General features: G+C 44.7%; 1 protein-coding gene across 1 annotated transcript in view; it reads right to left on the bottom strand.

Annotated features, from left to right (window-relative positions):
• The window catches only part of CTPS2 (CTP synthase 2), a 124,978-nt gene that overhangs the window by 33,502 nt on the left and 63,639 nt on the right, over nucleotides 1-27,837 (bottom strand). Inside the window, exons 13-14 of the mRNA XM_031660604.1 lie at nucleotides 17,058-17,234; nucleotides 16,691-16,819 (exon numbers count right to left, since the gene is read on the bottom strand). Coding sequence (XP_031516464.1) covers nucleotides 16,691-16,819; nucleotides 17,058-17,234 — 306 coding nt within the window. The remainder of the gene's footprint in view (nucleotides 1-16,690; nucleotides 16,820-17,057; nucleotides 17,235-27,837) is intronic.

Below are 27,837 nucleotides of genomic sequence, written 5' to 3'. Positions count from 1 at the left end.
GGTTCACACCTGTAATCCCAGCACTTTGGGAGGCTGAGAGGGGGCGGATCACTTAAGGTCAGGAGTTCAAGACCAGCCTGGCCAACATGGTGAAACCCCATCTCTACTAAAAATACAAAAAATTAGCCCAGCGTGCAGGAAAGACCTGTAATCCCAGCTACTCAGGAGGCTGGGGCACAAGAATCACTTAAACCTGGAAGGTGGAGATTGCAGTAAGCCAAGATGTCGCCACTGTACTCCAACCTGCCAACCTGGGTGACAGAGTGAGATGCTGTCAGAAAGGAAAGAAGGAAGGAAGGAAGGAAGGAAGGAAGGAAGGAAGGAAGGAAGGAAGGAAGGAAGGAAGAAGGGTGGCCCGGCAATTCTGTACCATTGATTCTGATTTGATTACACACCACATTTTTTTTTTTTTGAGACGGGAGTCTTGCTCTGTCACCTTAGGCTGGAGGCAGTGGCCGGATCTCAGCTCACTGCAAGCTCCGGCCCCTGCTGAGCCTTCTCTGCCTCAGCCTCCCGAGTAGCTGGGACTACAGGCGCTCACACCTCGGCCTCCTGGGCTAAGTTTTGTATTTTTAGCAGTGACGTTTCACTGTAAAATAGCCAGATGGTCCCCATCTCTGACCTCGGTGGATCCGCCTGCCTCACCTCCAAAGCGGGATTACAGGTTTGAGCCACCGCGCCCGGCCCACACCACATTCTTAAGAGCAGTCCTCTGTCACAGGTGGCATGCAATGATCCTAGGAATGGGGGAAAATCTCAACAACAAAGTGACTCAGTCTTTCTTTCTGTCCTAGTCTTTTTGGAGACAAAATAAAATGTTCACTTAAGAAGTAAATGTCAGGCCGGGCGCGGTGGCTCAAGCCTGTAATCCCAGCACTTTGGGAGGCCGAGACGGGCGGATCACAAGGTCAGGAGATCGAGACCATCCTGGCTAACCTGGTGAAACCCCGTCTCTACTAAAAAATACAAAAAACTAGCCGGGCGAGGTGGCGGGCGCCTGTAGTCCCAGCTACTCTGGAGGCTGAGTCAGGAGAATGGCGTGAACCCGGGAGGCGGAGCTTGCAGTGAGCTGAGATCCGGCCACTGCACTCCAGCCTGGGCGACAGAGCGAGACTCCGTCTCAAAAAAAAAAAAAAAAAAAAAAGAAGTAAATGTCAGCAAAGCTTTAGAGAAAGAAAACCAACAGAAGTCTTAGGACCTATAAAGCACTCCCAATGCAGGCAGAAAGACACCAAAAATGTGGATAAAAGGGTTATCAGAAACAAAAACCACCTTTCTCTAATTTGCTACTGGGTAGATACTGCCTCATACAGAATATATTTTTACCCCTTTAATGGTCCTGCCCATGCCTACCCTCATGTGAGTAATCCTAGCAACTGAACCTAATTTTTTCCTTTCTCCTTTTGAGAGCCAAAATATCCCCCCAAAAAAGCTACACAAGTTAAAAGGTGTAAGCAACCCAAATGTTCACTGAGGGATGAATGGATAAACAAAATGTGCATATCCAGTCACACAATGGAATATTATTCTGCATTCGAAAGGAAGAAAATCCTGTCCCATGCTACGATATGGATGAACCTTGAAGACAATATGTTAAGTGAAATAAGCCACTCATCAAAGGACAAATACCGTATGATTCCACTTATAGGAGGCATCGATAAAACGGCAGAGTTCCCTGACCCCCCTCTCAGGACGCACGACACGGGTGTGGCTCATCTGTTCAGCCACTGTGTGCACTCAAACCCCTCATGGGAAGGGGAGCACACAGACGTGCAGGTGCAGGATCCAGGGTGAACACTTTTGGGCTCCGGCTGCACAGTAGCGTCTAGGAGTAGGTGCCTGTGACTACGGAAACTCCAGTGGTCTTGCTACAGTGCTCTTTTAGCTCTGCCGTCCACAGACGGCTTAAGTGTTAGCCAGTTAGTGCCTTCTTCGTGCCTGGGTTCTTGTCTGGCATTCAGAAAGAATCAGGTCACGCATGGGCTTGAAGGATGATGAATGCGGGGATTTTATTGAGTAGTAGAGGTGGCTGTCAGCAGGATGGATGGGGAGGAGGAAAGGAGATGGAGTGGGAAGATGATCTTCCCCTGGAGTTTGGCTGTCCAGCGGCCGATCTCCTCTCCAATGGTCCCCAGCCAAACTCCTCTCCATTTTCAGATGCTCCTTCTCTTCTCTCCTTCTCTGCCACATCGCTTTTCTGCTTAGGGAGTCTGGGGTTTGGGGTTTATATAGTACAGGATAGGGGGCATGGCAGGCCAAAAGGCAACATTTGGGTGTGAAAACAGGAATGCTTGTTCTTATTTAGGGCCACAGGCTTCCAGGCTTGAGGGTGGGGCCTTTGCCAGAGAATCGCCCTCTTCTACCCAGTATTTCCCCGTCTCCCGTCCGTATCATCTAGAGTAGTCAAACCCAAAGAAACAGAAAACAGAGGCCAGGCATGGTGGCTCATGCCTGTAATCCCAGCGCTTTGGGAGGCCAAGGTGGGCAGATCACTTGAGGTCACGAGTTCGAGACCAGGCTGGCCAACATGGTGAAATCCCATCTCTACTAAATATACAAAAATTAGCTGGGCGTGGTGGTGGATGCCTGTAATCCCAGCTATTCGGGAGGCTGAGGCAGGAGAATCGCTTGAACCTGGAGGCAGAGGTTGCACTGAGCCAAGATTGTGCCACTGCACTCCAGCCTGGGCAACAAAGCGAGACTCTGTCTCAAAAAAAAAAAAAAAAAAAAAGAAAAGAAAGAAAGAAAATAGAATGGTGGTTTCCCAGAGGTCAGGGAAGGGGGAGTTGCTGTTTAATGGGTATAGTTTCCACTTTTGCAAGATGAGAAGAGTTCTGGAGACTGTACAACAATGTAATGTACTTAACACAATTGAACTGTACACTAGGAAATGGTTAAGATGGTAAATTTTATGTTATGCATATTTTACCACAATTAATTTTTTTAAATAAAAAACAAAAATCATCCAGCCCCACTCTTGTCCACGATGTCCTCTTGCTCTGACTCACCCTTTATTCAAACCTCTCACTCCCACCCTTTGCAACCTGGGTTTTGTTCCTGTGACTTTACAGAACTGCCCTCTAAAATCCAGCAGGTCTGTCTTCAGCTGCCACCCTTCCCCTTCTGTGACCTCTGCTCCCCCAGGCACTTTTTGCCCCATCTACTTGTTCGTCATCCTCAACTGGGGACCCCTGCCCAAGACTGTACCCTCTTTTCTTCTCCCACATTCGCTCCCCGGGAAGCTATCACCCACATAGCTGTCCACTCCCATTCTATACCTTCTGATCCTTACCTTTCCCCAGGTGCCATATCTCCTATTTCCAGGGGGCTAAAGCGATCACCCATAGCATCTAATACGTTGGTACAAAAGTAAAACCACTACCTGCTGGGCTTCATTACCTCTTTTCTTGGTAGAACTGCCTTGCTTTTACACAAATGTCTTTTTTGCACCAGTGTCTTAACTTACTTCACTTTTAAGACTAGCCGCATCCATGCCTTCTGCTAATTAGGCATTTTAAGGACCAGAGTTCTCTTGTATGTGCAAGAATTTGCTGATGCTTATCTAATTCAGTGCTTATCTAATTCAAAGATCCTAAGAGGCTTCCCAGGGTGCAGATATTTGTTGTATTTCACTTGCAGAGTACTGGCAAACACACAATATTTTAAAAATGTAAATAAGTTGCCAACATTGAAAAGTCAGGAGATTTTACATAAAACTCCCAGATTTCCAGATTCTCTTGAAAATTTAGAAGACTGGCAGCAGCGAATCCACAGTTCTTCATACAACTATCAGCTGTGGAAGTCGCTTCTTTGATGGGGCACATGCTTGCTGATTTGCCACAGTCCCCATCACTCCTTACTGCCTTTCTAACTCTGAGGCTCAGTGTAGCTGTTGCTGATTGTTGAGCTGAAGCTGTGGTATTTCTCACACCTGCCTGTCTGCATTCCCTCCCCGGCCCTACTGGCCTAGATGCTCAGTGCAATACTGACTCAGCGCTTGTGTCTATCCTTAAGCTAAACCCGTGGCTTCAGACTGGCTTTCAGAAGAAGCCTGGGGTAGGCTCTTTGCTTTCTGCACTCCCTGCTCTCCACCCACAAGACACTCCTGAAACCTGCAGAACCTTTTCTCAGGATTCTCAGTGAGGGCAGCACTCAGCTCTGGGAGCTGTTTGGGTTCTTCCGCCCCCTCTTTGATTAAGGGTCCAGTCGTTTGGTACAGTGAGGTGGTCAGAGTCAGCTCAATGACTTTCTAACAAGTGACCTGGATGAGTGACTTAACTTCGCTAAGATTCCTTTCTTTTGTGCAAAATGGCGGCTGGGTCCTAGGGGTGATGAGAGGAATGTCTTAATTACTGGTGCTCAGAAAGCAATGAGTCGCGGCCAGCCACAGCTGGCTCCTTCATTTCTCCTTTATGTTCTCCTATATTTCTCCTTTACTTTCTCCTACCTTTCTCCTTTATTTCTTACTTTGGAATTTTAGAATGTCATTTCTCCAATTTTTATAAAATATTTCATTTCTTTTCGTATCTAAACTCTTCCCCTTCCCTAATTTTATCTTCCTGATCTGCTTTTATCTCAGTTTTCTAGTATAAAACATCTGAGTTGAAAGATGTGTCTTTGCTTTTAACACCATATTATAGCATTGCATTCTTTTTAATCACTTTTGTTGTTGTTCTTTTTGTTTTGTTTTTTAAGACAGAGTCTCACTCTGTCACCCAGGCCGGAATGCAGTGGCGTGATCTCGGCTCACTGCAACCTCCACTTCCTGGGTTCAAGTGATTCTCCTGCCTCAGCCTCCCAAGTAGCTGGGATTACAGGCATGCACCACCACGCCTGGCTAATTTTTGTACTTTTAGTAGAGATGGGGTTTCTCCATGTTGGCCAGGCTGGTCTCAAACTCCTGAGCTCAAGTGATTCACCCACCTCGGCCTCCCAAAGTGCTGGGATTACAGGCGTGAGCCACCACACCCCACCTTTCATCACTTTTATTTCATTTGTTTTCCATTTAGTATTCTTATCTCATCCTTGGCATCTCTTCTTAGATCTTATGCATTGACAGGTGGGGAGCTAGCAGCCAAGAAAGACAGAATAGAAAGAACCTTGCAAGAGCAAGGGGAAGTCTCTTCTTCCCTCCCACTCCCCTAGTGGGACCTCATTCTTTTTTTTTTTTTTTTTTTTTTTTTTTTTTGAGACGGAGTCTGGCTCTGTCGCCCAGGCTGGAGTGCAGTGGCCGGATCTCAGCTCACTGCAAGCTCCGCCTCCCGGGTTTACGCCATTCTCCGGCCTCAGCCTCCCGAGTAGCTGGGACTGCAGGCGCTCGCCATCTCGCCCGGCTAGTTTTTTGTATTTTTTAGTAGAGATGGGGTTTCACCGTGATAGCCAGGATGGTCTCGATCTCCTGATGACCTGCGTGATCATGAGTAGGCCTCCCCAAAGTGCTGGGATTACAGGCTTGAGCCACGGCCCGGCGGACCTCATTCTTAATGCCAGGTCACTAACTGACGTTTGCCCCGAGCTTTGAGAAGATCACAGGTCATTGCTTTCAAACATCAGCCACACTTAAACAGTGCCTTTTCTGTGCCAGGCACTGTTCTTTTTTTTGAGGCGGTCTGGCTGTGTCGACCAGGGTGGAGTGCAGTGGCGGGATCTCCAGCTCACTGCAAGCTCCGCCTCGGGCCTGCATGTTCTCCTGCCTCAGCCTCAGTAGCGGGACTACGAAGCCACCACCTCGCCCGGCTAGTTTTTGTATTTTTAGTAGAGCGGGGTTTCACCGTGTTAGCCAGGATGGTCTCGAACTCCTGACCTTGTGATCGCCCGTCTCGGCCTCCCAAGTGCTGGGATTACAGGCTTGAGCCACCCGGCGCCCGGCCTGCCAGGCACTGTTCTAAAAGAACTCATATCATTTATTTAACCCTCACAAGAACCCCATGAGGCCGGCGCTCTTATCTCTGTCTTTCAAATGCAGAAACTGAGGCGTGGTGAGGGTAAGTAGCTCCACACAGCCAGAGACTGAGAGCTGAGGCCCAAGGGGCCTCCGGTGAGCAGGGGCTCCAGGCGCTGGGCTCTTAACCACTCCACTAGTTCCCTTCGGTGAAGTGATAAGGACAAGTGCTTGTCTAGAGAGGGGGCAGCAATGCCATCTGTTGTTAGGATGAAAGGTGCTATGTCCCAGACCTATGAACCTCCATATTAACAAACACGCTTTAGCGAATGGTTTCCCCAGTAAAAGGCAAGAAGCAGTAAGAAGACAGCCACCCTGCAGTGTGGACCTGGGCTCTGGGGACAGGCGGAGAGGCTCGCCAAGTGGTACGCAGCTCTCACGAAGCCCTGCCACGCTCCTCTGGAATTTGTGTCTCAGCACAATGACAAATTACCATGGCATGGACTCTCAGGGTTCCTAAATCCCTGGCGACCTCTTTTAAATTGTTATGTAAATTACCTCATTAACTCAGTCGAGGATTTTTTTTAACATGGTTTTTCTTTTTTCTTTTTCCCTGCTCTAATGTTTCACGAATGTTCAGTGTTGGTTTTGGTTTTATTTTTCAAACTTCCTAATCTAATCACACCAGGAGCCAGAAGCTGTTTTTCCATATCAGTGCTTCGATAAGAGACAAGAAAGCCAAAGCCATTTTTCTAGCCCCTGAAAACTTCTCCCCATTTCTTTCAGCTCTTTCACATTTTAGATTTAACCACTCTGCATTTGCAATGCCATAAACTGTACCGGGACTCCCAGCACTGGGTCTCAATCTCTTTTTAACCGGCCTCGTGCCTCTGTTCTTTCCAAACAAAACCCTTTTTCCCTTACATTAAAGCAGAACTGGTCGTTTTAGTCAAGTTCTTCTTTAATACAAGGAAATGCAGAGAAGGTCCCTGAAAGGAATGAAGCCTTTTCTTAAAGCATTCCATTTCCACTTGCCGGGTCCAGAAGGCTTCACTGGTGTCTTGTATCCCAGAGTCGTGTCATGCTCCTGCCAGCATCAACCTGAGGAGCTCTCCCTGGCCTCCTCTGCCAGCTGTCATCTGCCTGCATCAAACTTCACTGTCCCCATGTCATCTGCTCTGAGGATGAGGGCCAGCTTCACAGAACTCTGGAAATCACCAGGTCCTGGTCTCCAGTTGTATAAACTGCACTGCCCTGGGCTCCTAATTCCTTCAAGTTTGTTGTGTTGCATTCTCTCTTTTTTTTTTTCCTTTTTTTTTTTTGAGATGGAGTTTCACTCTTGTTGGCCAGGCTGGAGTGCAATAGCGCAATCTTGGCTCACTGCAACCTCTGCCTCCCAGGTTCCAGCGATTCTCTTGCCTCGCTGGGATTACAGGCATGCGCCACCACACTTGGCTAATTTTGTATTTTTAGTAGAGACTGGGTTTCTCCATGTAAGTCAGGCTGGTCTCAAACCCCCGACCTCAGGTGATCCGCCAACCTCGGCCTCCCAAAGTGCTGGGATTACAGGCGTAAGCCAACGCACCCGGCCCTACGTTGTGTTGCATTCTTAACTAGACCAGATACACCTCCCTATAGGGAGCCCACAGTACAACCCCATGCTCAAGGCCCACCTCTTCCCTCCTCTCTCTCCTGGAGCCTGTGGGCCTTCTCTGCGCCCTTCCACCTCGTGGCATTCCCCTGCTTCTAAGGGCAAGTGCTCCCTAACTGTTTGGGTGCTGGTTTGGAGGGCATAGAGAATCTGGGAGCTTTAAATTAGGTTGATGGCTGGACAAAATGAAGAAGAACATTTCATGCCACGTGAAAATGATATGAAATCAACTTCTGGCACCCATAAATAAAACTCTGTTGGGACACAGCCATGCTCATTCACTCACATATTTGTCTGTAGCTGCTTTCACACCACAATGGCTGCAAAGCCAAAAATATTTACTATCTGGTCCCTTATTGAAAAAGTGTACCAAAGGCCATTGAGGATCTCTTGAGGCCAAGAATTTGAGACCACCCTGGGCAACAAAGAGATCCCATCTCTACAAAAATTTGAGGCCGGGCGCAGTGGCTCATGCCTGTAATCTCAGCACTTCAGGAGGCTGAGGCGAGTGGATCACCTGAGGTCAGAAGTTCGAGACCAGCCTGACCAATATGGTGAACCCGTCTCTACTAAAAATACAAAAATTAGCCAGGCATGGTGGCAGGCGCCTGTAGTGCCAGCTACTTGGGAGGCTGAGATAGAAGAATTGCTTGAACCCAAGAGGCAGAGGTTGCAGTGAGCCGAGATCATGCCACTGCACTCCAGCCTGGGCAACAGAGAAAGACTCCATCTCCAAAAAAAAAAAAAAATTAGAAATTAGCCAGGCGTGGTGGCATGTGGCTGTAGTCCCAGCTACTCAGGAGGCTGAGGCAGGAGGACTACTTGGGTCTAGGAGGTCGAGGCTGCAGCAAGTTACGATCACACCACTGCACTTCAGCCTGGACAACAGAGCAAAATCCTGTCTCTAAAATAAAGAAATAAATAAATAAGTTTGGGGCTAGCATTCCTACTAAATGCACACACACCAGATTGTGCAGTATTCAAACATATGAGCTGAAATGGTCTGAAAAACATGTTCTTTCTAGCAGGTGGCAATGTGGTTTGGAAACCACACTCAACACAGACAAAGTCTTGCCTCCCTCGCTGGATGTCTTGGCAACACATCTGGGACTTGACCAAGCAAATTAAGGCCAGGGTCTTGTAATATTTTAGAGACACTATCAAGTTGTTGACCATCCCTGAATGAGCTCTGAACCTTGTCTGAATTTCTTTGTGCTTTATTATGTTCCCATCTCTTGTGCTCTCAGTTGAGAGCCACAAGCAAAACAATAAAGTTTATTTTCGGAGTCTTAAAACCATCTAATAACTTAGTTCCTCAGTGTTCCCCTGGCTCCCCTCTCACCTGAGACTGATCCCTCCATCTCTAGCCACTCCTCATTCTGTATTTCTTACTTTTCAAAGCACCCCACTTAAGACTTACCCACACTGTGCCGCTTCTCCCTGCTTTTCAAAAATCGTCTAATGAGTTAATTAATCGACTAATAGCATCACTATAAGGAGACAAGCCCTACTATCTAACTTTCCAGATAGTATAAGCTTTTTTAAGGCCAGACACAGTGACTCATGCCTGTAATCCCACCACTTTGGGAGGCTAAGGCAGGAGGATTGCTTGAGGCCAGGAGTTAAAGACCAGCCTGGGCAACAAAGAGAAACCCTTTGTTTAGAAATAGAGATTTTTTTACATTAAAATTTTTTCAAAAAAGGAAAAAAATTAGTTTTTTAAAAATCAAGATATAATTTACATGCAATAAAATATACAGACCTGAAGGGTAGAGCATCAAGGAGTCTAACAATTGTGTATTTCAAGAGTTACCTTTTTCTTTCTTTCTTTTTTTTTTTTTTTTTGAGACAGTCTCTCTCTGTCACCCAGGCTGAAATGCAGTGGTGCGATCTCTGCTCACTGCAACCTCCGCCTCCCGGGTTCAAACTATTCTCCTGCCTCCACCTCTTGAGTAGCTGGGACTACAGGTGTGTAACACCATGCCTAGCTAATTTTTGTATTTTTAGTAGAGACAAGGTTTCACTATGATGGCCAGGCTGGTCTCAAACTCCTGACCTCAAGTGATCCAGCCACCTTGGCCTCCCAAAGTGCTGGGATTACAGGCATGAGCCACCGTGCCTGGCCAAGAGTTACATTTTGGAGAGTGATTATAACACTAGACGGTGGAGCCAGGACAGCATGTTTTATTAGAAGACCAGAAAATAACATGGGAAGAGTGTCCCAGCCCTAGTTCTGACTCTCCCAACTGTGTGCCACTTCATTTCTCAGTCCTCCATTTCCTCAGCTGAAAAATAAAGAGGTTAGATCAACTGGCTTCTGAAAGCCCCCTTAGTCCTATTCTCTGTCATGAAATAGGATATGTATGCAAGCCAGTAGAGAAGTGGGGAGATGATGTCCTTCAACTCTGCCTAGGATGGGAGTAGCTCACTGCCTCATCTGTGGAGTTCATTCAACGTGCAGTTCTTTTTCTTTTCTTTTCTTTTCTTTTGTTTTTGAGACAGGGCCTTGCTCTGTTGCCCAGACTGGAGTGCAGTGGTACAATCATGGCTCATTGCAGCCTCAACTCCCTGGGCTCAAGCAATCCTCCTGCCTCAGCCTCCTGAGTAGCTGGGACTACAGGTGTGTGCCACCACACCTGGCTGATTTTTAAAAATTTTTTTGTAGGCCGGGCGCGGTGGCTCAAGCCTGTAATCCCAGCACTTTGGGAGGCCGAGGCGGGTGGATCACAAGGTCAGGAGATCGAGACTATCCTGGCTAACATGGTGAAACCCCGTCTCTACTAAAAATACAAAAAACTAGCCGGGCGTGGTGGCGGGCGCCTGTAGTCTCAGCTACTTGGGAGGCTGAGGCGGGAGAATGGCGTGAACCCGGGAGGCGGAGCTTGCAGTGAGCCGAGACCACGCCACTGCACTCCGGCCTGGGAGACACAGCGAGACTCCGTCTCAAAAAAAAAAAAAAAAAAAAAATAAATAAATAAATTTTTTGTAGAGACAGGGTCTCACTATGTTGCCCAGGCTGAAAGGTTCTTGTTTAGACCAGGATTCAGCAGACTATGGACCAGCCCACAGTCACAGGATTCCCCTGACTGTTTCTGTTTGGCCCTTGAACTAAGAATGGTTTTTACACTTTAAATTGGTTGAAAAAATTAAATCAAACAATAATATTTCATGCCACATGAAAATGATATGGAATCAACTTTCAGCGCCCATAGATAAAGTTTTGTTGGGACACAGCCGTGCTCATTCAGTCACATATTTGCCTCTAGCTGTTTTCACACCACAATGGCTACAAAGCCAAAAATATTTACTATCTGCCCCTTTATTGAAAAAGTTTACCGCCGGGCGCGGTGGCTCAAGCCTGTAATCCCAGCACTTTGGGAGGCCGAGGCGGGTGGATCACAAGGTCAGGAGATCGAGACTATCCTGGCTAACATGGTGAAACCCCGTCTCTACTAAAAATACAAAAAAAAAACTAGCCGGGCGCGGTAGCGGGCGCCTGTAGTCCCAGCTACTTGGGAGGCTGAGGTGGGAGAATGGCGTGAACCCGGGGGGCGGAGCTTGCAGTGAGCCGAGATCCCGTCACTGCACTCCAGCCTGGGAGACACAGTGAGACTCCGTCTCAAAAAAAAAAAAAAAAAAGAAAAAGTTTACCAACCCATAGTTAAGTCCTAATAAAGACTTCAGACCTGGGCACTATACACACAAGTAAATCAACATTTGAGGTAGCAAACGTTTTCACTTTGTAGCAATGAACAGAAATAGGGCTCTTTTTGTTCCTGCTGATAGAGCAAGAAGAAAAATAATCCTACCAAAAAGACTAGGGAAAGCAGGAACACAAGTACAGCGATTGTCATTATGACCTTGCTCAGCCCTTCTTTCCAACAATCTTGCAGAATTATCAGTCATAAAAGTGTTCATACCCTTTGACCTAATAATCCAACTCCTGGAAATCTATCCTAAGGAAATATTCAAAAGAACGAAAACACTGTGTCAAGATGTTCAATTCAGCATTTTTCTAACAAAATGTCAGAAACCATGTGAAGTGTTTATCAGTAGGAAATGAATCAGCAGAATATGATTCCTTAACGCAATTAAATACTATATGCACAGATCATAGACAGGAAGACCAGATACGGGAAAAAGTGATACTACCAGAAAAGACTATATAAAAACTAATCTTGATGAAGTCTGGAAAAGACCATGGATATGCAATTAATACTCAGGTAGAGGATTATAGATAATACAGTTTAGAAAAACATCTTTTCTTTTTTAATTCACAAATAATAATTGTACATATTTATGGGGCACATAGTCATGTTTCAATACATATAATGTATAGTGATCAAATCAGGATAATTATTTTGAATCCTTTAACAAATCTCTCCCTCTTCCTCAAAAATGTCTCATTTCTAAGGACCCTTGAATCAGCTTTGATAATTCTACACACACTATCATTAGCCCTTTTATAGGAAAAGGACTTTGCAGAGGAAGACAACACACAGAACACAGGAAGGGAATTTCTAGGAACACGCTGCTTATAAACAGGGCAAATAATTACCAGTACTTTTATCCAAATCAATTCAAACCTATAATCTCCACTTCAGAAAAAGTGAATTCATAGTTTTCATAACCCTTCAGGAATTAACAGGTGATTAAGAAAAAAAGAGGAATTGTTCTTGAATGTAAAAATTAGGCTCAGCTGGGCGCGGTAGCTCACACCCATAATCCCAGCACCTTGGGAGGCTGAGGCAGAAGGATCACCCGAAGTCAGGAATTCAAGACTAGCCTGGCCACCTCAAATAAAACATAAAAAATTAGCCAGGCATAGTAGCGCACACCTGTACTCTCGGCTACTGGAGAGGCTGAGGCAGGAGAATCGCTCGAACCTGGGAGGCGGAGGTTGCAGTGAGCCAAGATGGTGTCACTGCACTCCAGCCTGGGCGACAAGAGCGAAACTCTGTCTCAAAAAGAAAAAAAAAAAAAAAATGGGTTGACTCTAGTCATCCATCCACTGTGGCTATCAATATCTTTAGGCTGTGATCCTATTTCAAGGCATTGTTTTTTACTAGAGAACTCTTTACTTTCCTGTTTTTCTATTTAATCCAATCGTTGTAACTCCTGGCCTATAAGTCAAATTTAAATGAAAAAATGAATAGCATTTAAATGCTTTCTATCAAAATTGTTCATTGTTTTCACAGGCAATGTAGGCAAATGTATTTTGTTCATAGCATTCTTGCAAAAATGTGCTGACTTAGAAAAAAGTCTACAAAAGAAACGTGCCAATAGGGGATGGGGGACTCCTCCAAAAGAAATGTGCCAGCTTATAAAAACATAAATAAATACATAAAATTCTACAAAAGAAATATGTTGACTAGGAGAAAAAAAGGTCCATAAAACACTATCGGCCGGGCACAGTGGCTCATGCCTGTAACCTCAGCACTTTGGGAGGCCGAGGCAGGCGGATCACTTGAGGTTGGGGGTTCAAAACCAGCCTGACCAACATGGAGAAACCCCGTCTCCACTAAAAATACACAAAATTAGCTGGGCGTGGTGGCTGGCACATGCCTGTAATCTCAGCTACTTGGGAGGCTGAGGCAGAAGAATCACTTGAACCTGGGCGACGGAGGTTGCAGTGAGCTGAGATCGCACCACTGCACTCAAGCCTGGGCAACAAGAGTGAAACTCCGTCTCAAAAAACAAAAGAAAACAAAAAAAAAACCCACTATCATGCTATATGTTTTGATATTTTTATGCTACTCAGTAGAGCCTCGCACAGTGGTCACATTCTTATCTCTGGCATAGCCTTTTTTGGAGACCTGTGGAAGACAGTACGGCACAAGGGTGAGGGCACAAGTTCATGTATCACATGCTTCTTGGAAACTATGAAGCACAACTTAAATTTAAGGCAACATAATTTTCTTTCCCTTTAGAAAAAGAACTTTTTAAAAAATTAAGGAGAAAAAATTAAAGAAATTGTTGCCTGGAAACAACCCAAATGTCCAGCAGCTGATGAATGGATAAACAAAATGTGGTCTATCCATACAATGGAATATTATTTGGCATTAAAAGGAATGAAGTAGTGATACATGCTACAATGTGGATGCAGCAAAAAAACATTATGCTAAAAGAAAGAAGACAGACCAGGCATGGTGGCTCACGCCTGTAATCCCAGGACTTCGGGAGGCCAAGGTGGGCAGATCGCCTGAGGTCAGGACTTCGAGACCAGCGTGGCCAACGAAACCCTGTCCTACTAAAAATACAAAAGTTAGCCAGGCGTGCTAGTGGGTGTCTGTAATCCCGGCTACTCGGGAGGTTGAGGCAGGAGAATCGCTTAAACCTGGGAGGTGGAGGTTGCAGTGAGCCGAGATCGCGCCACTGCACTCCAGCCTGGGCGAAAGAGTGAAGCTATCTCAAAAAAAGAAAAAAGGGCCGGGCGCGGTGGCTCAAGCCTGTAATCCCAGCACTTTGGGAGGCCGAGACGGGCGGATCACGAGGTCAGGAGATCGAGACCATCCTGGCGAACACGGTGAAACCCCGTCTCTACTAAAAAATACAAAAAACTAGCCGGGCGAGGAGGCGGGCGCCTGTAGTCCCAGCTACTCGGGAGGCTGAGGCAGAAGAATGGCGTGAACCCGGGAGGCGGAGCTTGCAGTGAGCTGAGATCCGGCCACTGCACTCCAGCCTGGGCGACAGAGTGAAACTCCGTCTCAAAAATAAATAAATAAATAAATAAAATTAAAAAAGAAAAAAGAAAGAAAGAAGCCAGACACAAAAGACCACAAATCATATGGTTCCATTTACATGAAATGTCCATAATGGGCAAGCCTATAGACAGAAAGTAGATTAGTGGTTGCCAGGGGCTGGCGGGGAGTAGGGTTGGTGACAGCTAATGGGTACAGGGTTTCTACAGGAGGTGATGAAAATGTCCTAAAATTGCAGTGATGGTTGCACAACTCTGAATGCACTAAAAAAAATCAGTGAATTGGGCTGGGTGCGGTGGCTCACGCCTGTAATCCCAGGACTTTGGAAGGCCGAGGCAGACAGATCACGAGGTCAGGAGATCAAGACTATCCTTGCTAAGATGAAACTCCGTTTCTACTAAAAATACAAAAAAAAAAGTCGGCAGGTGCCTGTAGTCCCAGCTACTTGGGAGGCTGAGGCAGGAGAATGGCGTGAACCTGGGAGGCAGAGATTGCAGTGAGCCGAGATTGCGCCACTGCACTCCAGCCTGGATGACAGAGCGAGACTCCATCTCAAAAAAAAAAAAAAAAAAAAAAAAATCAGTGAATTGTACACTACTAATAGATGAATTATATCTCAGTAAAGTTGTTTTCAAAATTTTTCAAAGCAAGCTTTGGTGCTGTGTTTAAGATTCATAAAAATAATCAAATCATCAATATTTTTATGTCTACTGTGAAGAAAAACAAATTCTATTTTTTAAATTGAGACGGAGTCTCACTATGTTGCCCAGCCTGGTCTCCGACTCCTGGGTTCAAGCAATCCTCCCACCTCAGCCTCCCAAGCAGCTGGGACTACAGGCACATTACACCACATCCAGCACTAAGAAAAACAAATCTTTTTTACCCAGGCTGGAGTGCAGTAGCACCATCATGGCTCACTGCAGACTCAACCTCCTGGGCTCAGGGGATCGTCCCGCTTCAGCCTCCCCAGTGGCTGGGACCACAGGCATGAGCCACCATGCCAGGCTAATTTTTGTAATTTTTGTAGACGCAGTGTCTCCCCATGTTGCCCAGGCTGGTCTTGAATTCCTGGGCTCAAGCAATCTGCTTGCCTCAGCCTCCCAAAGTGCTGGTGTAAGCCACTGCGACTGGCTAAGAAAAATCTTAAATCAGACTTATATCTATCAAATTTTTAACTATATTGAGTACAATGCTCTTTTTAAAAAGTTAGTACAATTATCAGTGAATCTTTCTCAATAGATATAATTTTAGGACATTAATTTTTCACTAACCATTTTTTGTCACGTAGGCAATTATTTGAACAAAGTTTCATAGTATCTGAAGACACCTGAAAGCTACAGAATTGCTAACACTCACGAAGAAAAAAAATTCTTATATAGTATTTGTAAGGAAAAATGTTAGCGACTTAGAGAACAATGGCTTTTTATGCCGAGAAAGGAGGAAACTGTATTCACTTTGAAGCCTTTCATTTTAAAATTTCATTCTGGCTGGGAAGCTTTCTATTCCTTAGAAGGTTTATATTCATCTTTAAAGGAGAAGCTCATATTTCTGGTCTTACTCTTTCTTGAGTTAAGAAGGCATTTTCTAAAGAATTCTTATAACTTCACAGGATTCTAAGGGATTCTTATAATTTCACGAAAATGACACTGAACACTCACAATTCCTGAGCATCCGGTCCCCTTAGCAATCTGCCTTCCCCTTTTGTCACATTTCTTCCGCTTGTTTTGAGGCCCTAGGAGGGCAGGGCTGGTATCTGTCCTGGTCACTATTATATCTGCACATGGCACAGAGTGGGCACTCAAGATACATTTATTAAATTGAATTAAAGGCTTTGGTTTGTTTTAAACAATAAGTTATTCTTATGTAATATGCTAATTTATGAAAACAGTTCCACAGAAATTAGAATTAACCTTTCAGGGAGTGGAAAGATCAGCAAATATCAAATGGCAAGCCATCTCCCCACACTGGGGCTGCCAGGGAACAGAGAAATATGCTTCTGAGATGCACAACTGCCCTCCTGCTTCAAAGTTCATTTGTGAGTCACTAAGACCAGGTAAACAGACATTAAACAGGGAACCGGTTCAAATATAAAGGAGAGAACTATGGATTCAAAAGAACTGAGTGTGAATCAGGGCTCTCTCTCCCAGTCCAAGTTCATCTCCAGGAGCATCGGTAACTCACAAAACAGCCCAATGAACAGGTAGTCATGCAGATCAAATGCGGAGGGGCATTCAGTGTGTTCTACTGAGGCCAGCCCAAGGGACAAGCTTACTAAGGAGAGGAATGCCCAGAGCAGAGGGTCAGTGAGGGTAAGGGAGACGGGAAGAGGGAGAATCAGGGCCCTCCAAGGATGCTGGAAGGGGCAGGGGTGAGTCTCCACCACCCAGAGTGTGGGGCACCTGCAGTCACATGAGCAACATCCGACGTCTTGTAAAATAAATAACATGGGAAACTTACTTAATATTGAATTTTCAGTTTTGAAAACAGTTCTTCTTATTCCCAGTCTCATTGTTCCTCCCAAATTGCCAGGGTTGTGCTCAGGCATATCAATCACCTTAGAAAACAAAACAAGTCCAGTTTTGCCATCTTATAAAAATGTCATTTCCCAAATTTCAAGCTTTACTTTTAAAGGAATGATCATTGGGTAAGCATGGTCCCTAAACTATAACATTTGATCAGTCTTTCCAATGATCATGTTCAAATACAGGCATGATGTAGACACACCGCACATTGTACTTCCTTTCCATCTGCTTCTCATCTTTCATTTAAATCACTTATAAATAATATATCGGGAGCATCTTGATGATGTCCCTCCTGCCATTACTCAAACTGTCAGTTCCAAGTAGTCCTTCCACTTCCATATCTAGATTGCTGAGGCCTCCCACATCAGTGTTCACATCTTTCGTGATAACCCTCTTCCCACTGACCAGTGCATTCCCTAAAGATTTTCCATAAGCAAATCTATCAGTACTTGTACTGTGGAAAGGTATATCAAAAGAACCTATTTATAGAAAACCATTAGAGGAATTCCAAAAAAGAAAAAGAAAGAGAGAAAGAGAAAGAAAGAAAGAAAGAAAGGAAGGAAGGAAGGAAGGAAGGAAGGAAGGAAGGAAGGAAGGAAGGAAGGAAGGAAGGAAGATGAGACAAAAGAGAAGAAAAGGATAAGAAAAGAAAAAAGAAAAAGAAAAAGTAGTATCATCCAGTCTAGCACATTCTGTGGGTCAGAAACTTAAGTGGCATCCTTGATTGCTCCCTCTCCCTCATAGCCACTCTGTCAAGTCTTGTGGATTCACCCCTCCAAAATTCCCGTATCCATCCAGTTCTCTCCAGCCCTCCCCCAGGCTACAGCAATGGCTCACTGACTGGCCACTCAACGTTCCCATGGCCCCAGCACACCCTGCCTACTACAGGCAGAGTGGTCTATTCACACAGCAAATCTTAGTGCGGCATTTTTTCTTGCTTGAAACCCTTGATCTCATGGTATCGGACCAGCCTAACCCTCCAGCCTTATCTTAGATTCCCTGCCCCTCTCATCCTGAGAGCTGGTTCTTTGAGTTTTTCAACTGCATCTCCTTTCTTCCTGCCATGGCGACTTGGCACATGCTGTGCCTTCTGCCTGGACAATCTCCTCCCATTCCTCAAATGAAACCATCCTTAACCCTGAAATCTTAGCTCAACTATCCAACATAGCCACTCCAGGAGCTAGTATTTCTGGGAACCGTAGCCGAGTCAGGGTCCTCTATCTGTGCCCTCACAGAACGAGGTTCTTCCCCATCCCTGCCCTTCTCTCAGTTTGTGTCTGGCGAGTGCTTTGTGGGAGAGACAGTCAATCTTTGAGAGCCGGAGTGGCTTTATGTTTATGATCGCAATCACACCGCAGAAATTGAGAAACAGGTGATTTTTATGAAAAGCTCGTCTCATAATTCATCCGTTTTCTCCATTCTGTTCACTATGATCTCATGGTTTCATTTCATCTTCTTTTCTAAAGTTGTTAGAACAGACTACAGTTGGGTGAGTCAACCTGTTCTAACGGAATTGCTTGAGCTTCTCTCTCATAAAACCTTTCATTTGTTGTTGTTGTTGTTGTTTCCATACCGTAATTGCCACATATTGCTCTACAGGAATCTTTGACAACTGGAATTTTCTGAGGTAAAAAATTCCCAAGAAAATGTCTGATCTTATCAGTGCCCCAGAACTTTCCGAGCCATCTGAACCCAGTGTCCCAAGCTTGCTCCAAGAGTTACTTCAGGGAAAGGGTGGAGAAGAAACTTGATGACCTCCCTTGTTAGATGGAGTGCTCAATTCTCAAGTGCTCTTGGCCTTGGCATCTTGTTCCTATCTTTGGTTGGCTAATTATGGCTAGGTTAAGTATTACTGGGGTGAGGTGAGAGAGGGCATTCGCTTCTGGCTGATGAAGCTGAGTTGCACATAGATGCCTGGCCTCTCTATGTATTCTCTAAATCAGGTAAGACTGCACTACCTACCACAGATTCAGAAGTCCTACGTGTATTCAGAGCCTTAACTTCCATTTAAGTTTCAGACAACCTGAACCATCCAGGCAGACTACAGAGATAACCTCCCCTAATTTCTTGATAGAAGTGCACTATGACTCTTCAGTCTACCCTTCCTCACTGTGTTGGGTTCCAATACCCAAGAAGAGTCTTTATGTGTAGTTTGTTCAGTTACTGGCAAGGTTGGTATTCAAGAAATATTCTGGTGTGAAGCATTGAGATTAGAGTAAAATTAGCCAACTAAGAACAGGAGGCCAGGTGCAGTGGCTCATGCCTGCAATCCCAACACTTTGGGAGACCAAGGCAGACAGATCACTTGAGCCAGAAGTTCAAGACCAGCCTGGACAACATGGTCTCTACAAAAAAATACAAAAATTAGCTGGGTGTGGTGACACAGGCTGCAGTCCCAGCTATTCAGGAGGCTGAGGTGGAAAGATTGCTTGAGCCTAGGAGGCGGAGGTTGCAGTGAGCTATGATCACACCACTGCACTCCAGCCTGGGCAACAAAGCAAGACCTTGTCTCAAAAATGTGAAGAAAAAGAACAGGAAACCTGCCTTACTGCTTACTTGGGATGAACTTGACAAGCACTTTAAGACCAGAAAATATTTCCAAAAGTCAAGTGTAGGGGTTTGGGAGGTGGGAGGTGGGGAGAGAAGGAAAATGCAGTAGGCATAGGGGCTGCCTAAGAGCATTAAAAACTCCTTGAACAAAGTGAGAGAAGTCTAAAAAGTCCTCAAAGAATACTATGAGATTATTTAGCAACATGGAGACAAACACTAGGAGAAACAGCCAGAAGAAGCTAAAGAGTGGTAGAGAGGGAGTGAGGATTAATGACTTTGTCATTATAGACTTCTCAGAACTGTTGGCTTTTTAAACTTTGCACATAGTATTTTACCAATGAAAATACAAGTTTAAGTCATCAAGAGTAAAATGTAGTATTTAGGCCTTACACGAGGGTATTAGTTCACATTATCCCTGGTGTTTTCAGAAGTAATAAACACTACCTTCTCCTGAAATGATAGCACAGAAAGAAAATCCAAGGTATGCCGGGCACGGTGGCTCAAGCCTGTAATCCCAGCACTTTGGGAGGCCGAGGCGGGTGGATCACAAGGTCAGGAGATCGAGACTATCCCTGGCTAACATGGTGAAACCCCGTCTCTACTAAAAATACAAAAAACTAGCCGGGCGCGGTAGCGGGCGCCTATAGTCCCAGCTACTTGGGAGGCTGAGGCGGGAGAATGGCGTGAACCCGGGGGGCGGAGCTTGCAGTGAGCCGAGATCGCGCCACTGCACTCCAGCCTGGGAGACACAGTGAGACTCCGTCTCAAAAAAAAAAAAAAAAAAAAAAAAAAGAAAATCCAAGGTATAAACGCCACTGTGATCCTCTGATTAAAACATGCTAGCATAGGAACCATTGGAGAAGGCAAAAAATGCTAGAGAAGAGGTGGGAAGCAGGTGAAAATAGGTCTCCAGTACCAAATATTGCCCTGAACATCAGTGAAAGGAGAAAAGCAGGGACAGAACTGACAGGCAAGTCACTGATGGAGTAAGGGGACAGGAGGGTTCTGTGTGGACCTAGCTTAGGAGGTCTCATCTGGGAATCACCATTGCATACTCAGGCAAAAAAGAACACTGCCAGGCACCAGCTGGTGGAACCCCAACACTCAGGAAGGGGAAGGTCAGGGGAGGGCAGAGACTATGGTGCCCAAGCCTGACACACCAGCTGTCTTGCAGAGTTATCAGATGATCCTACAAGCTAGATCCTACAAGATGATGATGGGTGGCTGCCTCTTGGGTTATAAGCAACCTGATTCAGCAGCAAAAATTAACAAAAATGTCTTTCTTCCCTGCATTCCTTCCACTAAAACCCTGAGAGACAGAAGAACATCACAGTTTCAAAACATACCTATTTTATCAATACTGGGGTGGTTAAAGAAATAATCTCAAATATGCTTTAGATTTAACACCAACATTTCCAAAATACTCTAGATCTAGATGCATCTGAAAGGAAAACGCATCTTCCGTTGCAAAAGGATTGCCTTTGCTTCCTCTAATTCAGCCTAAATACTGGCTGTCATCTGATCCCCAGATCTGCCCTCTCTTGGAACTGAGCCATATAGCACAAGAAAAATAAGAAAGGATCAATAAGCGATAAAGCTTCAGGAGATGTAAAAGCAGCATGTAAGGATAAATATGGCACTAATTAACCTTTACCGATGTTTTCTGCAGCCCATAATAAAAGTGTAATGAGTTCAAGACTTTACAGCATCCCAAGTGCCTTAAACAACAAAGTCTACAGGAGTGAGGTTCTCTTAGCAACAGTGAAATTCCTGACGGGACCTACCTGACCTCCCCTGGTAAGCTCGGCTTTCCTCTTGTTCCTTATCTTTGAATATTTCACCTGGAGACAAAGGGAAAGCCTACTCACCAGCAGCTATTTCTATTTCCAGACTCTTAGGCAACACACAGCAATTTCCTCTAGCATTTTTCCTTTCCATTTTGTAGCATCGGGGTTTCATCATGTTGCCCAGGCTGGTCTTGAATTCCTGGGTTGAAGCAATCCGCCCGCCTTGGCCTCCCAAAGTGCTGGAATTATAGGCATGAGCCACCACGCCTGGCCTCCTGTAGTATTCTTTACAAGTATTCTCCAACTCATTCCTTTCCTACTACTCATTAGGTTTTCAAGCCTGATTCTGATTTTGATTGTAAGTCATATCCAAGCTGTGCATAAAGTATCAAGCAGTTTTACATCAGCATTACTTTCCTTAATGTTGGGTTACACTGCTAGCTCCAGCAGCCTCCATCCCTACAGACTAAACCTAAACTCTTCTGGGTGGCTCTCAGGTCCTACCTCACACAGGAGCCCAGACTAGCCATGCCCTCCTCGTGTATTCTAACCTGTAGCTTCTACCTCAGCTAGCTGGGGCCATTGTCAATGGCACCTCCACTCTCCTACCCACCACCATACTACACACGGACCACCTCCTTCTCTACTTTTCCCAAGATGCCTTCTCCCTCCCATTCCTCAGGCTTTAGGGGCCCCCTCCAGTTCCCCTTACTGCCTCATAATTAATGCCATTGTTATGCTCAGCCTACCAAATAAATAACCTATACATTGTCAATTCATTTTCAGTAACTCATTGTAGGAGACTGAATAATGCCTCCCCTACCCCAAAGCTATCCACATCCTAGTCCCTGAAACCTATGAATCTATAGCAAAAGGGACTTGCAGATGTGATTAAGTTGAGGATTTTTTTTTTTTTTTTTTTTTTTTTTGAGACAGGATCTCACTCTGTCTCTAAGGCTGGGGTGCAGTGGCATGATCACAGCTCATTACAGCCTCTGACTCCTGGCTTCAAGTGATCCTCCCACCTCAGCCTTCCAAGTAGCTGGGGCCACAGGTGCATGCCACCATGTCTGGCTAATTTTTTGGTATTTTTTTGTAGAGATGGGGTTTCGCCATGTTGCCCAGGCTGATCTTGAACTCCTGGCTTCAAATGATCCTCCAGCCTTGGCCTCCCAAAGTGCTGGGATTACAGGAATGAGCCACCATGCCCAGCCTGTAAATTGAGGTTCTGGAGGAGGGAAGATTCTGGATTATCAGGGTGGGCCCAGTGTAACCACAAAGGCTCGTAAAAGAGGGAGGCAGGAGGGTCAGGGTCAGAAAAGGGGATATGACCACAAAGCAGAGATCAGAGAGACTGGAAGATGCTATGCTGCTGGCTTTGAAGATGGAGGACGGCCATGTGCAAGTGGCCTCTAGAAGCCGGAAAAAGCAAGGAAATGGATTCTCTCCTACATCCTCCAGAAGGAACACTGCCCTGCCAACCCACTTTATATCTCTGACTTCCAGAAGAAATGTGTATGTGTTTCAAGTCACTGTGTTTGTGGTAATTCGTTACAACAACCATAGGAATCTGATACCGTTATTTACTACAAACAGCTTTAACTTCCTCTATTATTTCATAAATGCATCTCCTCTCAAAAATTAAGTATAGGCTCATCAAGCACAAGGATTAGATCTTTTTATTTTCCATCTCCACTGAGGAGTTCAACACAGTGTCAAGTTCAGATCAAGTACTCAATAATGGAATCTCCCAGCGTTTTAAATGTATTAAAAACTAACAGAGGAGACTAAGGGATGGGTCAGTGGGCCAGAGAGTAGCAGAGGGGTGTCTGAGATACTCATGGATGTCCCAAGTTGCAAGTAAGTCACTTCAGCAGACGGGAAGGGAGGAATGGTGCCCTGCTCAGAGGCCGAGTACACACTATGCCCAGTCCTGTCTGACAGAGTCCTGCCTCTAACCTAAAGCAGTTTTTTTCCTATTTCTGGCTTCCAACCTGCATTGTGTCACCAAGTAGTGTGAGAATGGAATCTACAATGGGGAAACCAATGAGCAGTCCCATAAGTACATATGTATTTTTCCAGTCTTTTAAACTTGTTTTTTTCCCCACCGGTAAAAGAAGGCTGCTATGGTTTGACTGCATTCCCCAAAGTTGATGTGTTGCAAGCTTAATCCCCAGTGCAACACTGCTGACAGTTGGAACCTTTAAGAAGCAATTAAGTTATAAGGGCTCTGCCCCCATGAATGGATTAATGCCATTATCATTGGAATGGGTTAGTTATCATGGGAATGGGTTCCTGATAAAAGGATGAGCTCAGTCCCCTTCCCTCTCTCTCACCCATGTGATGCCTTCCACCACATGATGACACAGCAAGAAGGCCCTCACCAGATGCCAGCACCTTGATCTTGGACTTCTCAGCCACCCTCCAGAACTGTGAGGAAATAAATTTCTTTTCTTTATAAATTAGCCAGTCTCAGGTACTCTGTTACAGCAGCTCAAAACAGACAAGAGCCTATATCATTTTCATCAGGAAAAGAACTTTCTTACACCTCAGAAAAGAACCTTCTTATACCTCCAGATGTAAATATAATACTTAAGTGTGATACTACTTGTGGTCCTAATGTTAACATACAATGGTTGTCCTCAGAGAAGCCCTTCTCCTGGGAGGGGAATGTGGCATGGTGGTTGAGGGTGCAGGCTGGGCCCGAACTTGAATCCCAGCTCTACTACTGACCAGCAATGTGACCTTGAGCAGATCCTTGGATGTCTCTACAGACTGGGGGGACCAACAGCATCCACTTCATAAAGTTGCAGCAAGGATTTAATGAGGCCATGAGAGTTGGATGCCTAGGTCAGCACACTGCCCATGGTAAAAATATGCCCTCAAGAAGCATAGGCTATGGTCAGGAGGCCTCTGGGAACTCAACTGCTGAAGGTGAGCACAGGCTGACCCAAAAGAAGTGAGCCTCACAGCCCAGGCAAAGGTTGGAAGTGAACTTTGTCTGAAGGTCCAGGGAAGGTAGACACCAGGTCAGGTGACAAGCAAGCTATACTTTCTGGGAAAGTTGCGTTTGAGTATTCAAGGTCTCTTTTAAACTTCAGGATCAAAGATAGTAAGAACCCATGGATAGCATTTCACACCCATTTTGTTTTGCAGGGACCAGGTACTAACACTGTACCCTCTTCCTGAAGGTGCTTTTCAAGATACTCCGTGCTGTCAACTTCAAGCAGAATAACCCACAGAAGCCTGTGGTGCCCAGAGCTCTCAAGATATGTTACTCTTGGCTTTCCTAGGAAAAATTAAGTCTGTCCAAAGATCAAACAATTGAACAGTGAGGTGATAAATAACCTTTGCCTCTCCATTTTTCCAGTACCACCCTTGTGCCTGACATTTTCCCCCCTTCTCTAGTTTCAAAACGCACTCTTGTGAACACACCCTGTATTTATCACTTATCTCCATATATTTTTAGTTAATGTTTCACAAGAGTATCTATTAGTGGATTTTTCATGTTTCCAAGTGCAAGTTTACCCTCATGCTTTTAAGTCTATGGGTAAAGAGAAAAATAAGAGACAAGAGATGTGACTGGTAGAAGTGAACAAGTAAGAAGTTAAGAAGCCCCACAGGCTGTTTTTCAGGTTCGAGTTTTGCTAGCATTGGCTGCAAGTATAAATTCTGACAATAGGCAGCATTGGCCCCTTTTTTTTTTTTTTTTTTTTTTTTTTAGACAAAGTTTCACTCTTGTTGCCCATGCTGGAATGTAATGGCACGATCTCGGCTCAACGCAACCTCCACCTCCAGGGTTCAAGCAATTCTCCTGCCTCAGCCTCCCGAGTAGCTGGGACTACAAGCATGCACCACCATGCCTGGCTAATTTTTGTATTTTTAGTAGAGATGAGGTTTCTCCATGTTGGTCAGGCTGGTCTCAAACTCCTGACCTCAGGTGATCCGCCCACCTCGGCATCCCAAAGTGCTGGGATTACAGGCGTGAGCCACCGTGCCCGGCCACATTGGGCCAATTCTAATCAGAAGTTGTCCCTTGAAATAAGAGATTTGTAGCCTAAAAGACTATTAACCAATACTGCTTCAAAAGTTTTTCTTAGAGATAATTTATATATATACATACACACATGTCATATGTAATATATGGGTGTGTTATATAGAACATGTTATCTTTCATCAAATGTATCGTTACTAAGATGACATATAGTTATTAAAATCATTTCTTCAATACAGATGCAGTGGCTCACGCCTATAATCCCAGCACTTTGGAAGACTGAGGCGGGCAGATCATTTGAGCCCAGGAGTTGGAGACCATCCTGGGCAACACAGCAAAACCCATGTTGTATTTCTCTACAAGAAATACAAAAAAAAAAAAAAAAAAAAAATTATCTGGGCATGGTGGTGCATGCCTGTAGTCCCAGCTACTTGGAAGGCTGACGTAGGAGGATCACCTGAGCCCGGGGAGGTTGAGGCTGCAGTGAGCTGTGTTTGCGCCACTGCACTCTAACCTGAGTGACACAGTGAAGCGGCCTCAAAAAAACAAACAAAAAAACCAGATGCAAGAAATGTAATAATCGCCCCATTTGATTTTAGCTCACAAGTGGTAATTTGAGAGAAAAGATAATTTAAGATGCTATTCAACAACTGGGGAGATTTGACATGGGCTATGATAATGGCATTGTGGTTACATAGGAGAATGTCTTTGTCCTTAGGAGACAGATGCTGAGGTGTTTAGGGGGGAAGCATCTGGATGTCTGTAATTCATTCTCAAATGACTCAGGGGCGGAAGAAAGTGTCTGTCCAGAGAAAGAGAAAGCAAATGTGGAGATGTTAGCAATTAGTGAATCTAGTTGAATGGCAGACTGGCGTTCATTGCACTATTCTTGCCACTTTTCTGTAGATTTGAAATTTTTTTAAAAGATGTTAAAAAAAAGATAGTTCTTGTTATGATTAAGCACAAAAGCCTACTTCCTCCCAGGAAAACAGAACATATGTGTAAAAACACTGTCAATTTTCCAAAATCTTGATTAAAATGCATTGCCAAAATCAGAATATTTTTGTGTAAAATCTTATAACTAAAAATAAAATGCCTGTCTTTACTCCAACCAGTGAGTTAATACATATTCTATATTGGTACATAGCAAAGTCAAAGAATCCATAATAAAAACAAGAAGAATATATACAAGACAGCAAAGACACATGGAATGATAAATGCTCAAGATTGGCGGGAAGCTTTTAAGGAATTCTATTAGATTTCCCATTTGTTCTCCAATGTAAATAAGGCCCTAGAATTTTAGAGCTGAGAAACATCAGGGAGAAATACAGTCCCAATAGTTCAGTCCTCAGTTTGTAGGTGATATAAGGCAGAGTCAGAGAAAATTATTTAGTGTGGAAGTGTACAAGTGTTTCAAAGCTGTAAAGTGCTCTTAAAATCCACCTGGAACCCCTTCCTGTGAGTTACAATCAGCATTAGATCAATGTCCCTTGGAAATGTCCTACTTATTTCATGGAACTCTTTCCAGTAGAAATCAATTTCCTTGGCAATTTTAAATCACGGCAGTTCCAAAAAGTTTGAAGTATTTCCAATTGAACAAGAGTAAGTCAAGTGTTCTCACAAGTTTTTCGAATGGTAACAAAATATATTTGGTAAGGAAAAGGATAATGAGAAATAAAAAGGAGACATGGGACCAACAAATAATAAAAGAGCTGAAAAAATGACCATGTTACCCAATATTTTGATTTGCCAAATAAAACCACAAAGTACTGAGTATCTTCTTTCCACTTCTTAAACCCGCTTCTGAAGCAATACTTCCATTCATTCATTCATGTATTCAAATATTTAAACTGCTAATATGTAAAGACATCAGAAGGACTTCAACGGCCATACTGTAATTTTTTAAACTATGTAATATTGTCCTTCTATGACAGCATTTTTTCTTTTTTACAGACAGGATCTCACTCTGTCACTCAGGCTGGAGTGCAGTGGCACAATCATGGCTCGCTCTTGCCTCAACCTCCCAGGCTCAAGGAATCCTCCCACCTCAGCCTCTACAGTAGCTGGGACTACAGGCATGTACCACCACACCTGGCTGATTTTTTAAATTTTTCAGTAGAAATGAGGTCTTGCTATGTTGACCAGGCTGGTATCAAACTCCTCACCTCAAGCCATCCTCCTGCCTCAGCCTCCCAAAGTGCTAGGATTACAGGCATGAGCTACTGAACAGGGCAGCATTTTTTTTTTTTGGATATGAAGAAAGTTATTTTTTACGGTGGCTCAAGCCTGTAATCCCAGCACTTTGGGAGGCCGAGACGGGCGGATCACGAGGTCAGGAGATCGAGACCATCCTGGCTAACACGGTGAAACCCCGTCTCTACTAAAAAAATACAAAAAACTAGCCGGGCGAGGTGGCGGGCGCCTGTAGTCCCAGCTACTCGGGAGGCTGAGGCAGGAGAATGGCGGGAACCCGGAAGGCGGAGCTTGCAGTGAGCTGAGACCCGGCCACAGCACTCCAGCCTGGGCGACAGAGCGAGACTCCGTCTCAAAAAAAAAAAAAAAAAAAAAAAAAAAAAAAAAAAAAGAAAGTTATTTTTTAAAGTCTAAATATGCAACTAAATTGAAAATAATCCTCTATATCTAAGTTTATGAAATGTGAACTGTGAGCAAATATCAAAATTATACATTGGAGGGAAAACATAATCTCAGGGGGAAAAAAATTCAAGCTTACACTTAGGACTCTGAACCATG

This window comes from Papio anubis, chromosome X, assembly GCF_008728515.1.
Source record: "Papio anubis isolate 15944 chromosome X, Panubis1.0, whole genome shotgun sequence".
NCBI classification, from domain to species: domain Eukaryota; kingdom Metazoa; phylum Chordata; class Mammalia; order Primates; family Cercopithecidae; genus Papio; species Papio anubis.
This window is presented reverse-complemented; position numbering and strand designations above follow the sequence as displayed.